This window comes from Plectropomus leopardus, chromosome 16 (assembly GCF_008729295.1).
Source record: "Plectropomus leopardus isolate mb chromosome 16, YSFRI_Pleo_2.0, whole genome shotgun sequence".
Taxonomy (NCBI): Eukaryota; Metazoa; Chordata; class Actinopteri; order Perciformes; family Serranidae; genus Plectropomus; species Plectropomus leopardus.
The window spans coordinates 14,432,345-14,445,225 of NC_056478.1; the positions used below are offsets into that span (position 1 = coordinate 14,432,345).

Below are 12,881 nucleotides of genomic sequence, written 5' to 3' on the forward strand. Positions count from 1 at the left end.
GGTTTATGGGTTCACAGCTCAGGCGAAAAAAAAAGTTCAAAGAAAACCTCAAGTGCCAAAATGCGACCTTCCCGAAGGACGTCGTTCGTTATCACTGGGGTGTGAATAAGGCTAAATAGACGGATAATGTGATAGAAAGAAAAATAATTAGATTCCTTTTGTGGGAAATTACTCTTTAAAGTCTGCACGACAACAATTATCAGTTTGATGTGATCTGTCTAATGAAGGAGTAAGAGGATGCTGTTTCACCTGAGATCTTCACACCTCTCTGGCAAGTTAGGCCTGCGTGTGTCTTCAGTCTGGAAGTTAAAAAAAAACAACAAAAAACACAAGTTAGCACCATTTTTAACTTATTGTGAGTATAGCCTGACAAAGACAAGTTGTTGAGAATTGCTTTGTTTAGCTAAAGGCACCCCATAGTTTTTCATGCACTGGCCAATTTTGAGATTTGGTGCTATGTTGCTTCTATAACATGCTTTCTTTCAGACAAGTGGAAAGAAGACATAAAAAAAAAACATTCAGGTGTTTATTTTAGTTCAGATTAGTGAAAATCTGTGCCCCATTTGCATATTTAAACATACATTTTACAATAGCCTCTAAAGGCCATTTTTTTCTCCCTGAGCCAAAAATCTCCACTTCAGATGCACTTACTTATTCTACTTAAATTTTCCAGTTTTATTCCAGTCGATATTTTTTAAAGATTTTTTTTACAGTGAGGCTTGTTCATACTGCATATCATTCACGGCCTGACTTATAGAACGTGTTATTCATGTATTGTATTTCATTAGATAATGAACCATTTGCACGTTTAAACATATTTTATGAAACTTGTAATACAAAAATTAATTGTTTTTATGTAAGTAATCGACTGGGGAAGTTTCTTATGTCAAAACATGTACCCTGTTCACCGGGTGGGTCTGCCCTAAAGGTTAAGAATGGGCAGCAATAATTGTTCAGGACTGAGAGGGGTGTAAAGGCTAAAAAAATGTAATATATCTGGTCTTTTTTTACTAAATCTTAAAATCTGTTTTACCTCTGAGTGCAGATATTTAGCTACTTGCTACCTGGAGCAAAACTACTTGTTTCCAGTGTAGTTTTTCCATTAAGTGTAAATATCCATCACAAGAAAATTACACATCTAAACTTACGGAGACAAATTGATCTGCACTGAAAATCAAGCCAAATAATTCAGACAAACTGCTTTCAGCACTTACTTTAAGAAAACTAAGATTTAAGACCCATCACAAGGACGGAGTTGTTATTTGGGCAGAGGATGCAGCTGTCTCCAAGCTCCTGCCAGACCTTTCATGTCTGAAAAGGTGTGTAAGGCCTCACTCATGATCAAGGGGACCGACACTGGCAGGTTGTAAAACCAGCGGCTCAGCGTCCTCTGTGTCCCCCTCAGCTGCAGCGCCTCCTCTCTCTGTGGCGATGTGAAGTGACATGTCACTTGTCAAACAGCAGTGGGAGAAAATAAGCACATGTTGTGCTGTTAAATGACATTACATACTAAAACTGTGCTAATCCACATCCTTTTGCCCTGATTTACATAAACCGGTGTTCTCAGAGGAACAGGTCATAGCCAGGCAAACTTTGCTGCGATAAAACATTCGTAAATAACTTCTTTGAAAAATGTCAAATTTAATAATTGGCAACAACTTGTCAACAAGTCTTAAAAATGCTAAAATGTGGGAAGTGGGATTTTATGAATAATTTTTTATGCTGCATTGTTTAATCTCAAAATAATTGGTAGCATCTATTTAAAAAAGAAAAGTAATTTACTGAATGCCTCTCGCATTAATGTATTGCAGATCAGAATAGCAAAACCGACACTTATATTTTGTTTTTTGCCAGGACACTCAGAGGATCCACGCTCTGCTATTTGCTGTCACTGTCACTTTTTTTTTTAAAAAAGATAATCAGTGCATATGAGACTTGGTGTATTTTATGCAAAATGTTTTTTAAACTCAGCACAATGGGAATCAAGGAAGTGAAATCACACATGCACAGTGACAAATAAAATCTGCAAGAAAATCCACCAAAAACTGCCACATATTTATTAAACATTTGGGCAAAATTGTCCCTAAATGACTGATGTCAGTTTAAGTTTTTTCCCTTTAATTCTGGTTATTATAAAATTGGTATTATATTTCATTGAGTGAAAATAGTTTACATGATCTTCTCCATCATCCTGTAAACAGTCCACAAAAGTCTTACATCTAATTTGCCTTAAGCTGTAATAACCCTGAAAAATGTTGACTGATGAAAAATCAGTCAAGGTTTTCAGACTCACATGTACTGCAAAAAACACTGATGGCAAAAAAATCTATAAAAATGTTTGACTCAAGATCCAATTAGCTGCTTTTTCCGGAGCTGTAAAACCGCAGCTCACTCATAACTAACATTTAATATTTAGATAAAATGTGTTTAACAGAAAACAGTTCAATTTAGGATCACAGTAACAGGTTGCGGCAAAGTTTAGACTATCTTAAGTTGTCTTGTCTTGTCTTTTTTGTCTGATCAGCAGAAGAGCTGCAAGGATTGATCAATTAGTAATCAAAAATGAATTGCCAACTAATTTGATAATCAATTTATCAGTTTGAGTAACTTTTTCAGAAAAAAAGTCCAAGTTCTCTGATTTCAGCTCCTTGAATGTAAATACTTTCTGGTTTCTTCACTCCTTGTGATATTAAATTAAATATCCTTTGGTTGTGGACCAAACAGTTAACAGTTAACTGTTTGGTCCACAACCAAACCGAATAGTCTACTGATTATTTGACAATGAAAATAATGATAGTTGCAACCCTAAAAAATAGTCTAAATCTCAAATACAATCAACTTACTAGAACATTGAGGCCAGGAAAAGCAAAAAAACCCTAACAGAGCAGCTGGAGCTATCCAAAGTTTGACTTATTTTCTTAAAAAATTACTTATAATTATTAGATTATCAAAAGAGTTGCAGCTCTTCTGTAAAAAGCTCGTTAGTAGCCCTTGAGATGAGTTTTTTTTTTCTAAAACTTTCACATTAAACATAAAATAGCTTACATGGTCTTCTCCTTCATCCGGTGATGGTGCTGCTCACTTCAGGAACTTCAGTCTCAGTCTCTCTGCCAGTGGCAGCGGACTCTCACTGCAAATAACTGAATCATCGCTGTCTAACGCGACGACAGGCGATGCTGGAGTTTGAGGGACCACACCAACATCCACGTGAGCTGGTGAGACATCCTGGCCTTTTGTTGTCTCGGGTGTGCTGTTGATTTCGCTATCTGCACTGTAGCTCTGAGATCTTGTTGGTAATAACTGAACAGTGGGAGCTGTTTTCACTGTCGGTTTGGTGTTTCTAGGTTTCAGGGAAAAGTTTGAGATTTTGATCTGGTTCATGGGCTTGATTTTAGCTTTTCTCTGAGGTCCAGACTGCTGGTTCTCTGCATCACTGTCCTCGCTGGATGAACACACACTCATACACACGCTCTTCTTGATGTTCTGAGGCACGTTGCTGTCTTTGTCACGTTGACCTGGGTCTGAGTGGCACCTCTGTGGCGGGATAGTCGATGATGAAATGGCTTTTCGGACAAATTTATATTTCTGAGGAGGTTTTTGTGAGCCGATACATTTGTCCGCTGTCTTACTTTGAACTGCAGGCCTTAACTGCTGTTTTAAACTGTGAGTTTCTGCATTATTTGTTGCACACTGCCTTTTGTCAGTGAGCGGCTCTTTTTTGTAAACAGTAGATTCCTTTCCTGACAGTTTAATGTGACTGCTGTCTTTACTGGCAATCTGTCCGTTAAAGTTATGAGAAGGAATGTGTTTGAGAGAGGATAACTCATAGTTTAGTTGTTTTGACACTGCATCATTGGCTATCTCCTTCTGGTTTATAGCTTTCGCTGTGTTCCTCATGAGCAGCCTGTCCCTCAGAGGACGCTCTGTGAAGCACACCTCCAGAGCAGATCTGGAGTCCGCTTCTTTGACGTCACTTGAGGTTTTCTCTTTGGTGTTTTCGCTCTCTCTTTCCTTGACATCACTGTCTGTGGTTTTACTCAGCTTGGCCTCAGCGGTGTGGTTGGTAGCTGATTGTGGAGTTGGAGAGGACGTGAAGGACACAGTGTCCCAGTCAATATCACTCAGGTGGAGAGCGTTGATAACAGCAGAGACAGAAGGTGACGCAGCAGCCTCTGATTCTGAATGAGACAGAGGAGTATTTGGGCAATCAGCCACAGTGCTGTGTTCCTCTTTTGACTTGCGCTGCTGTTTCTGGCTCACTGGAGTGTCCACAGCCACCACTTCTGGTTCATCTGTGGTTGAAATGGCAGGGAGTGCCGCATGTGGTTGAGTTTCAGAGGAACTCTGAAGGGTCATCTGAGCCAAGAGGTCAGAAATACCATCAGAGACTTCAGATGGCTTCTCCTTTTTATTCTTTAGCTTTTTCTCTGTAAAGAAGATTAAGAAAGGATGTCAGAACTATATGGAATATTTAATCACAAGACTGCAACTTCAGGATGGCCACTTATTTAGACAGATGGTTTTCTGTTATATTGTACTTAGAAAAGTAAACATATTGTAAGCATTTGAATGGATGATGCTGAAAATATGTATAACTTGCCTTATGGGCTGTTTCACTAGAGTTGCGTTGCTTTGTAGCAACTCGGGTCCAAGTTTGCTGTCCGTCAAATGATGTCACTTGTATATATGTCAATTTCTTTTTGTTGTTATGTATTTTTTCTTATACCGATGTGATTTTTGTGTGTAAAGTGGTGTGAGGCCTACAGTGAAGGGACTTGTTTTAATAAATGTTCAAAAAAAAAGAAGGAAGAAAGGATGTCAGTGCTCAACAACTGAAAGATTTTTAAATGTATTTTGAATGCGTGTAAGTGTACGTTTGGTATTTTTCATTCTGGACCCTATTTTCCCATGTGTTTGCGTCTAAATCACTCATGAACCATTTTTGCTATTGGTCCAGTATTGAGCAAGACAGATTGCAGCAGAAAAACAGGCTGAAATCAAACCACTCAATTTACGTGCTTGTTTGTGCCACTGACAGGCTCAGATAATTATTTTAAGTGTCTAACAAAGTGTGGAAAGGATCCTTTCAGAGAGAGATCTTTTCATTAAAACGTGATTTCTTTTTGTTCAACCAGAAACAGCTCTGAAATCGCCATAGACTAATCTACCAAACTCCACTGAAACAAACAATAATTTTAGCATGTATAGAGCCGGCATATTTTCAAATTTAACTGAGTTGTGAATTCTGGGCTATTTCTTGTTGAACAAGAGGAGCTTACTCTTTATCAACAAAGTCTATCTCTGTAGGGATGTCAGACACTTAGAATAATAATCTGAGCCTGTCATTGGCAAAAAACAAAAACACTTCCAGTGAATGTAAACTGATGGTATATATGCCCTGAGTTGTTACATTGCAGCCTGTTTCGCTTTTATGAGCTGCATCGCTCTCACTCAAAACGGTTGTTCCCTATAGTCACTTAAGACACAAAAACACCGGAAAATAGGGTCCAGGTTGAAAAATATTGAACTTACTGTGAACACATTCACTTTGGTACGTCTTGTTTGTAATTTAGGCTATTTCAGTATTAGTGGTTAGTTTTCCTGCTCACGAGGAAGTAAAGCTCTACAGCAGTTATGACGAGGGGGGAGCAGAGTACAACCTGCATAAAGTGACAGACACCTCTCGGCTGCATCAAAGCCTTTGGTGTGAACTAGTGGAGCTGCCAAACTCTACATTTTCAGGTGTCAGAGCTGCTGCAATAGACAGCCTCAAAAAACAAGTCAAAGCTCAAGGTGCCTTTGATCAGGAGAAACTTGTCAGCACATCGTGGGAAGTCTTGCAACTTGTCAAGTCTGTGGTGGGGCTTCCAGTTTTGTTGTGAAAAATAAAGCAACATTTACTGGTTTACTTTGCAAAATTTGTCACTGACAAGCATTACATTGTACTTAAATGTACTAATATTCTCTGCTTTAAGAATATATCTATAAGTATTTTATAAATTATTGTCTTACTCTTGGTCTTCTTCTCTTCGGCCAGAGCTTTGTCTCTCAGGTAGCTCTCAACCACCTCTGGATAGGCCACACGGAAGAGAGACTCTTCCTCCACCGTCCTCACCTCATGTTGATCGTCTGCGGGCTGATCTTCAGGAAACACATAATGTTCTGCAGAAAAAACATCAACGTCCGAAATGCTCTCAAAGACTCTCGTTTACCTAATTTAGGAAAAAATGTGGTTCTTTCATCATAAAAAAAGAAAAAGGTTCAATCAGTGGAAAAAATTATTACTTGTTGTGCACCACTTTTCTTCAGGGTTACAACTAACAACTAACATTTCTTTTTATCGTTGATTATTATGCCTATTATATTTTCTATTTAATTTTAATTTTAAATTCGGTCTGTGAACATCAAAAAAAGGGAAAAAATCCATTAAAATTCCTAAATGCCAAAGTGATGTTGTTAAAGCCTCGTTTTTGTTTTTGTTTTTAAAACCAACAGAACAAAAGCTCAAAAATATTTAATTTACTATAATATTACAAAGGGAAAATTTAAAAAAGCTCTCACATTTGAGAAACTGGAACCATGGTCTCTACAGCGGTGACATACTTTCATTTAATGCCTTTTGAGAACATTTGAAGACATTTTTAAAACCAAATCTATTATCTATCAATCATTTGGCATTTCTGTTAGAGAAATAACCTGAAATATTAATCTTTCATCAAAAATAGTTACCAGTTACTTTAGTGTCAATCACCTTATGGATTAATTCTCATATTGTAGCAGCTCTAAGTTTCCCAGTATAGCCCAATTTGTGAATGTAGTGTTCTTTACACACGCAGACTAGAATTTGCAAACTATATATTAAAATACAGCAATAATTCATGGAAATTGCAGACATCTTAGCTTTTAATATATGATATTTATTCATTTAAATCTATGATGTAAAAATGTAGCTGTATACGACTTTTAAAACAATGTAGGAGAAACTATACTTTGAATTAGTTTATTGAGAGTTTTTCAGGCCGGTCATGTCAGGCCGGCTTGTTAGTGAAGTGGACTTTGATATGACAGATTTCTCAGCCTGAGGAGGAAGCCAGTTTAGCACCTAGTGGCTGTTGTGACTGATCTGTCACCTCTGAACCCCACCTCACAGCAAGTCACTAACAGACAACACGGCGACGAGCACCCCGCACCCCAACCTCCACTTCATGCAGCGACCATGTCAATCAACCTCGAGTATGTTTTCTTAAACATTGCTTCTTATCTGCTGATATGAGAAAAATAAAGATGTAAGAAAAGTTTAAGATTTAAACTGACCTGGTGTGCTCCAGATGATTTCAAAACAAGCGACGGCATTCCTCACCCTCGGTTTCAATATTCTTTAGTAAGAAAAAAAGGTATTGTTCATTATGCATGAACTGAAACATTCTTTTACTACAGCTATGCCAACGGACAGACATTTTTGTTGTTTTTAAAAATCAAAAAAGAGCTACCTGAGAGGCTTAATTTGGGAGGACATTTCTCTTCCATATTTTCTGTTCATTAACTCTGTATAGGTCATGAGGACTAAAACCTTTTCACTGGTGTAGTGCTTCGGCCACTCCATCTTGTCAAAGGCAAATTTCTGAAAAAGAAACATAAAGTGAAGCACCACCTAAATTAAGATTTCCAGTATGTTACTACAGTGTCCTAGGAAAGTCCAATCAATATTTGTGAACATGAGCTGCTCTCAAAGAAAGAAAACAGAGAAGTAAGTCAAAAAATAAGTCTAGAGCTGCTCCAGACTTTATAACGAATGGCAACACAAATTTCAGTTTTTGGCAATCTAGTTTTTGGATTTAGGAAAGGTTATTCAGGTTTATGACTATCTGAAACATAGGTATAACATGTATAAATCCTAAAAAATGGCCATAGTTCCCATTTAAAGACATAACTAAATAAACAGGTAATTCAAATAAACGCATTACCTGCATTAGCAGCATGTTTGGCTGTCTCCTCTTGAAATGTGACACAGGCTTATCCTTGGAAATCAGGAACTCACGAATGATCTTCAAAATGCATCAAAAACCAGACATAAACTGTAGATTATGATACCAGTTATTAAAACAAATCTTTTCATGATACCAGAATTTTAAACTACTATAAAAAACAATACTCTATATCTCTTTCAATACCATTGCAAAAAGATTTTTTTTTAATTCTTGTGCACACAAACAGAATCATAATATTCTGTTTGTGCCTCTGCCTCCTGACACATTAGGGGTTTGTTGCTGGAGAGAAAGTCGCAGGTTAAGGATCATCATCTTTGCAGACTTGGGTTGAAAATCTGATTGTATATTGAATCTATAATGAACCAAGGTTATATTGTTTTAAACTCATGGTATCGGAAAGTGTATCTATATTTCTATACTTTTGACAACCCTAATTAAAACAAGAACATATAAACCATAGCAGGTGAAACAAATCTGTACCTCTGTAAAAGGAAACTGCTGACATGCCAGTGTTTTCCTGAAAAAGAAAAGAATCACAAAATAAACAAATTACACGTAACATGATTGCAAATCATTGCTTAAAACCATTACAAGTTTCAAAATCCTATGATAACACCTTTAAGTCTTTTTTATCCGACCAAGAGTCCAAAAACTCAAGATATCAACCACTGTTTATTTACAGAAAGTCACGTACTTCCTGATATTTGCCTCAAAAGACGAGGCCTGCCGTGTCTGTTCATATCGGTGCCAGTCACAGGGACACTGGTAGTCAAAGTCCTGAGGTTGACAGAATCGTTTACTCTCACAAAGAACACAGCCGCGACGTTCATGGGCCTTTGCTGAGCCTGTTAAAAGGGGAAAGTGAATCAGAATTAATATTTGATGATACAGGAGAAGAAAAACTACTTTAAAATCTAACACACTACTGCAACTTGGGTGTAACATCAGGGGCATATTCACTCTAACCCATCTCTCACGTACGTGTATGTTTTAACATGACAGGGTAAATGGCTCAAAATCAGCCACGTGTGAGATGTGTCCTCTCAGGAACAACCCCCTTTTGCTTTCCACCTCTTATCGGGATCACGAGTAGGGGTCAGAGTTCAAAGCAGGGCAACACTCACCAGGATGTCGACATAAGTTGCAGTGAGGAACCTTCTTCACAACTCCCTCAGACACATCTGCGTTCTCCTCCCTCCACTGGAGGAACCTGAGGTGATTAGAGAAAGGTAAGAAGTGAAAAAACACAATACAATATACCCTCTTCATGTGAGGAAAACACTCCTTATCTACAACCAAACTGCAAGAACATAATGCACAGAGGGTGTGTCCTACCTCTGCAGAAGTGTTTGTCCTTTCAGCATCTGGATAAGCCTCAGAGCTTGCTCCCTACCAACACCTGGTATGCCCTTATGGAAGACAGACAATTAGCATAAATCATTCATATCTGTGATTTTGAGGATGCAGTTTCAGATTAACCCCTTCAGAGCCCACACAAACACACACACACACACACACACACACACAGACACACACACACACACACACACACACACACACACACACACACACAAATGTAGGCCTTATGATGGGTTTCTACACTGAATGCACCCATAAATAATGAGGGGAAAAATGATTAAGAAGCTTAACTGTTACTTTCAATGAACAAAGAGTCTGAACACAGAAACCACTTAATAGAAAATATATATGAAAATAAATAGTCTGAACAGACCCCTCTTCAACAAAAAACACACGTTTATTTTTTCTTCATGAAAAATGTATTTATATCAATGAACAAAGTGATGCTTTAAATCACATTGCAGATATGTTTTTGAATTATGTGTCATAAATACTTAATTTTTTTGTAATAATCTCCAAAAAGCAACACATTGAAAACCTCCTTCGATGAATATTTTGTGTACATAATTAATAGGATGGATTATAAGATAATTGTGTCATTAGAAAATCAAATCAGACCAGTATTTCTCTATTTAAACAGAATTTCTATCATAATTTTCCACTGACATTGAGATCCTCCTTCCACTCTAATGGATGGATTTTCTACGTATTTAAGATGAGCCCCTCACCTTAGGAATATAATCACAGCCAAGGAGAATGGCCAGACCAACTAGATTCTCTCTGGAGAGATGTAACTCCGTTTGTACCCTGGAAGTCCTGTAACAGTCCACCTGAGGGTCCTGGAGAGAAAAAAGAGCAACAAGACTGTGAAGACAAGATGGATTTTACGATCATGGTTAGGATCATAGAATCCAACATATAGATAGGGACATAGTTAAAGGTGTACTATGCTGGATTGTCAATTACTGTCTATTGTCTGATTGACTTTTAGGGAAAATCCAGCATAGTATATCTTTAAAATGACAAGTGTTCATTGCTGATTAATGTATGACATTTGATGGAATTATTAACCAAATAAATAATAAATGCTCATCAGAAGATGCAAGTTACCATAACAGGTGCTTTAAAGTTTCCTGTTTGGTTGTGACTGATGATCAACATTGAAATGCATTATTAGGCTGTCCTTTGTAGCTAATTACTTGACAAATGATTTTGTAAATAAGTCAGTTATTTTGTCCAAAACTAGAACCAGAGCTTAGAGTTATAAAAACATTAACAGTATATAAAATTAATTCACCCCCCTGGCAGTTTGTCTTTAAATATGATCTTAAAACAGCTCTGACAGGTGCTCAGGTATTGCTTTAGTGGTCTGGAGAAAGTTAAAACCACACAACTGAGTTCTGAATGGATTAAGTTGCCTGGGAACCAGACGAATCTGCGAGCTCAAGTTGCATTAGCTCTGGGAGATGTGAGTATGTAATGTGAATATGTATGAACAGATTCACATTAGCGATTTTCTCTGTCGAGGTCACGCTTTAAAGTCAATACTAGTCCCAAAAACAATTTGAAGTGAGGAAGTTATATAGCTATATTGTACATATACTTACAGTACATTTTAAGTTTCTTTGTCATACTTTTATTGTAACATTTCCATCTATATTTATACTCTTGAATGTTGCAGTACTTTGCCTTATTTTTATCTCCTCTTACGCCTCTTTATTTCCTCAAAAAGCAAAGCAAATTCCTTGTATGTGAAAGCCTACTTGACGATAAACCTCATTCTGATTCTGAGAAGCCTTTTGAATGAACAGCTCACTCAAATTAGACTCCAATCCTATAACTCAGGTTCAACTTTTTTCATGTACTTCCTGTATGATTGAAATGAATTTTCAAAAACATACTTTACTGTTCATATTGAAGTTCCTGTAGACAGTGCGGGCTCCATACAAGAAGGCATCTCCATCATTAGTTATGCAGCCGTCCACCAGGCCCTGTGAGTCCAGGTAGGCACACATGGCCTCAGCCTCCCCTGCAGCTGTCACCCAGGGCACACCCAGATAGTCCAACATGTCTGCACACTACAGAGGTAAGAAAGGCACAAAATAAGATTCAGAAATCAGAATCAGAATTACTTTATTGATCCCCAGGGGGAAACTGAGGCTCGTTACAGTCACTCTGATACAAGCATAGAGAATTATCGCAAGTAAAAATAAGTACCAATGCAAGTATATAAAAATAGAAATAAAGTAAGCGTAAACAATTAGGAGAGTATTTCAATATTTAAAATGAAGTATGCATACTATGCTGAGTATGTCTGTAAAAATATAAATGTAACAAACACAGTACTATAGAATCACTATATTAATAAGTGAATATTTAAATTATAATATGGATAATGTGCTGAATGTATGAAATAATAATACATTATATGAGTGTGTAAATTATAAAACTGTGCCTTATGCTACAATGCAATGTTTAAAAACAGAGTATGTAAGTTAAGTATATAAAATTATAAAAATGTGTGCAAAGCTACAACAATGAACAAGATATACATAGAGGGCATAACAATAAGAATATATACATTATATTCAGTGTGTAACATGTTAAACATAGCCTACATTCAAGAGTTGATAAATAAATAAATACAACATGAATGTATTATGAATGACTATGATTAGAGATGAAGGTGGGTTGAGGACAAACCTCTCTGAGCACAGCCTTAAAGCGCCCTCTGCTGGTGTTTGTTGAAGTTTTGGGGGCAGAAGCCTTTTTGAATCCTCCATATCTTGTTTCTGTCCTCTTGCTCATTGTTTCTGCTTTAATTTTAGGGGCCTCTCCCTCCATCACAAACACAAGCTTTACCCCCATAAGAGTGAGGGAGAACACCCTGAAAAATAAATTTCTGGACACAAAACGATAACGTTGTAAATGTCAGAAACTAAGCTCACATTTAGATAATAATTAAATAATAATAATGTGTGACACTGACCTCAGGTGTGGTTTGGTAACTCGCCCCATCATAGCCTGGACATGCTGAGCTTCGCATACCCATAAACTCAGGTCAACTGCCAGCGTCTTTCCGCTCAAACTGTACAGCGGCACCGATTCGCGAACCGGCTCAACGATGGACCACAAGTCGTGAACACCCATAGCTACCCCCAAACCGTGTTTTCATCGATTTAATGCCAAAAAAATGTGAAGAAAACGTTAATGCGTAGCAACACAATACGGAACAACCAACCGGAGTTTTCAAACACTGGCGCCGTTGGGCCGCGTGCCAATTCGTTGAACGTCAATGTACTACGCTGCCTTGGTGCTGTATTAAATGTTACGACATTGGAAAGAAAACTTAATTCTACGTTTAAATCAAAACAATTCATCACAGGGTTTTACATTTATTAAATATAGTATTAAAATATTACTTCACATATTAATTTAAAAAACAAGGTGACAAGTAAGGGGACTACCTCACGAAGTTGATCGACGCCGGACTTTTTAACATGAACGTCATATTCACGCGCCTCTGAATGCTTG

At 37.4% G+C, this 12,881-nt stretch overlaps 1 protein-coding gene across 1 annotated transcript; it reads right to left on the reverse strand.

The window, feature by feature from the left end:
• Window positions 1–105: 105 nt before the first annotated feature.
• LOC121955569 (flap endonuclease GEN homolog 1) lies at window positions 106–12,548 on the reverse strand. Its single transcript, XM_042503587.1, has 14 exons — window positions 12,337–12,548; window positions 12,051–12,249; window positions 11,249–11,425; window positions 10,076–10,186; window positions 9,324–9,397; window positions 9,113–9,198; window positions 8,683–8,833; window positions 8,469–8,505; window positions 7,965–8,045; window positions 7,491–7,621; window positions 7,315–7,376; window positions 6,013–6,162; window positions 3,046–4,427; window positions 106–299 (listed from the first exon to the last, which is right to left on the reverse strand). The coding sequence occupies exons 1-13, from the start codon at window positions 12,495–12,497 to the stop codon at window positions 3,079–3,081; spliced, it is 2,769 nt and encodes a 922-aa protein (XP_042359521.1). The 5' UTR covers window positions 12,498–12,548; the 3' UTR covers window positions 106–299; window positions 3,046–3,078.
• Between the last annotated feature and the right edge of the window lie 333 nt (window positions 12,549–12,881).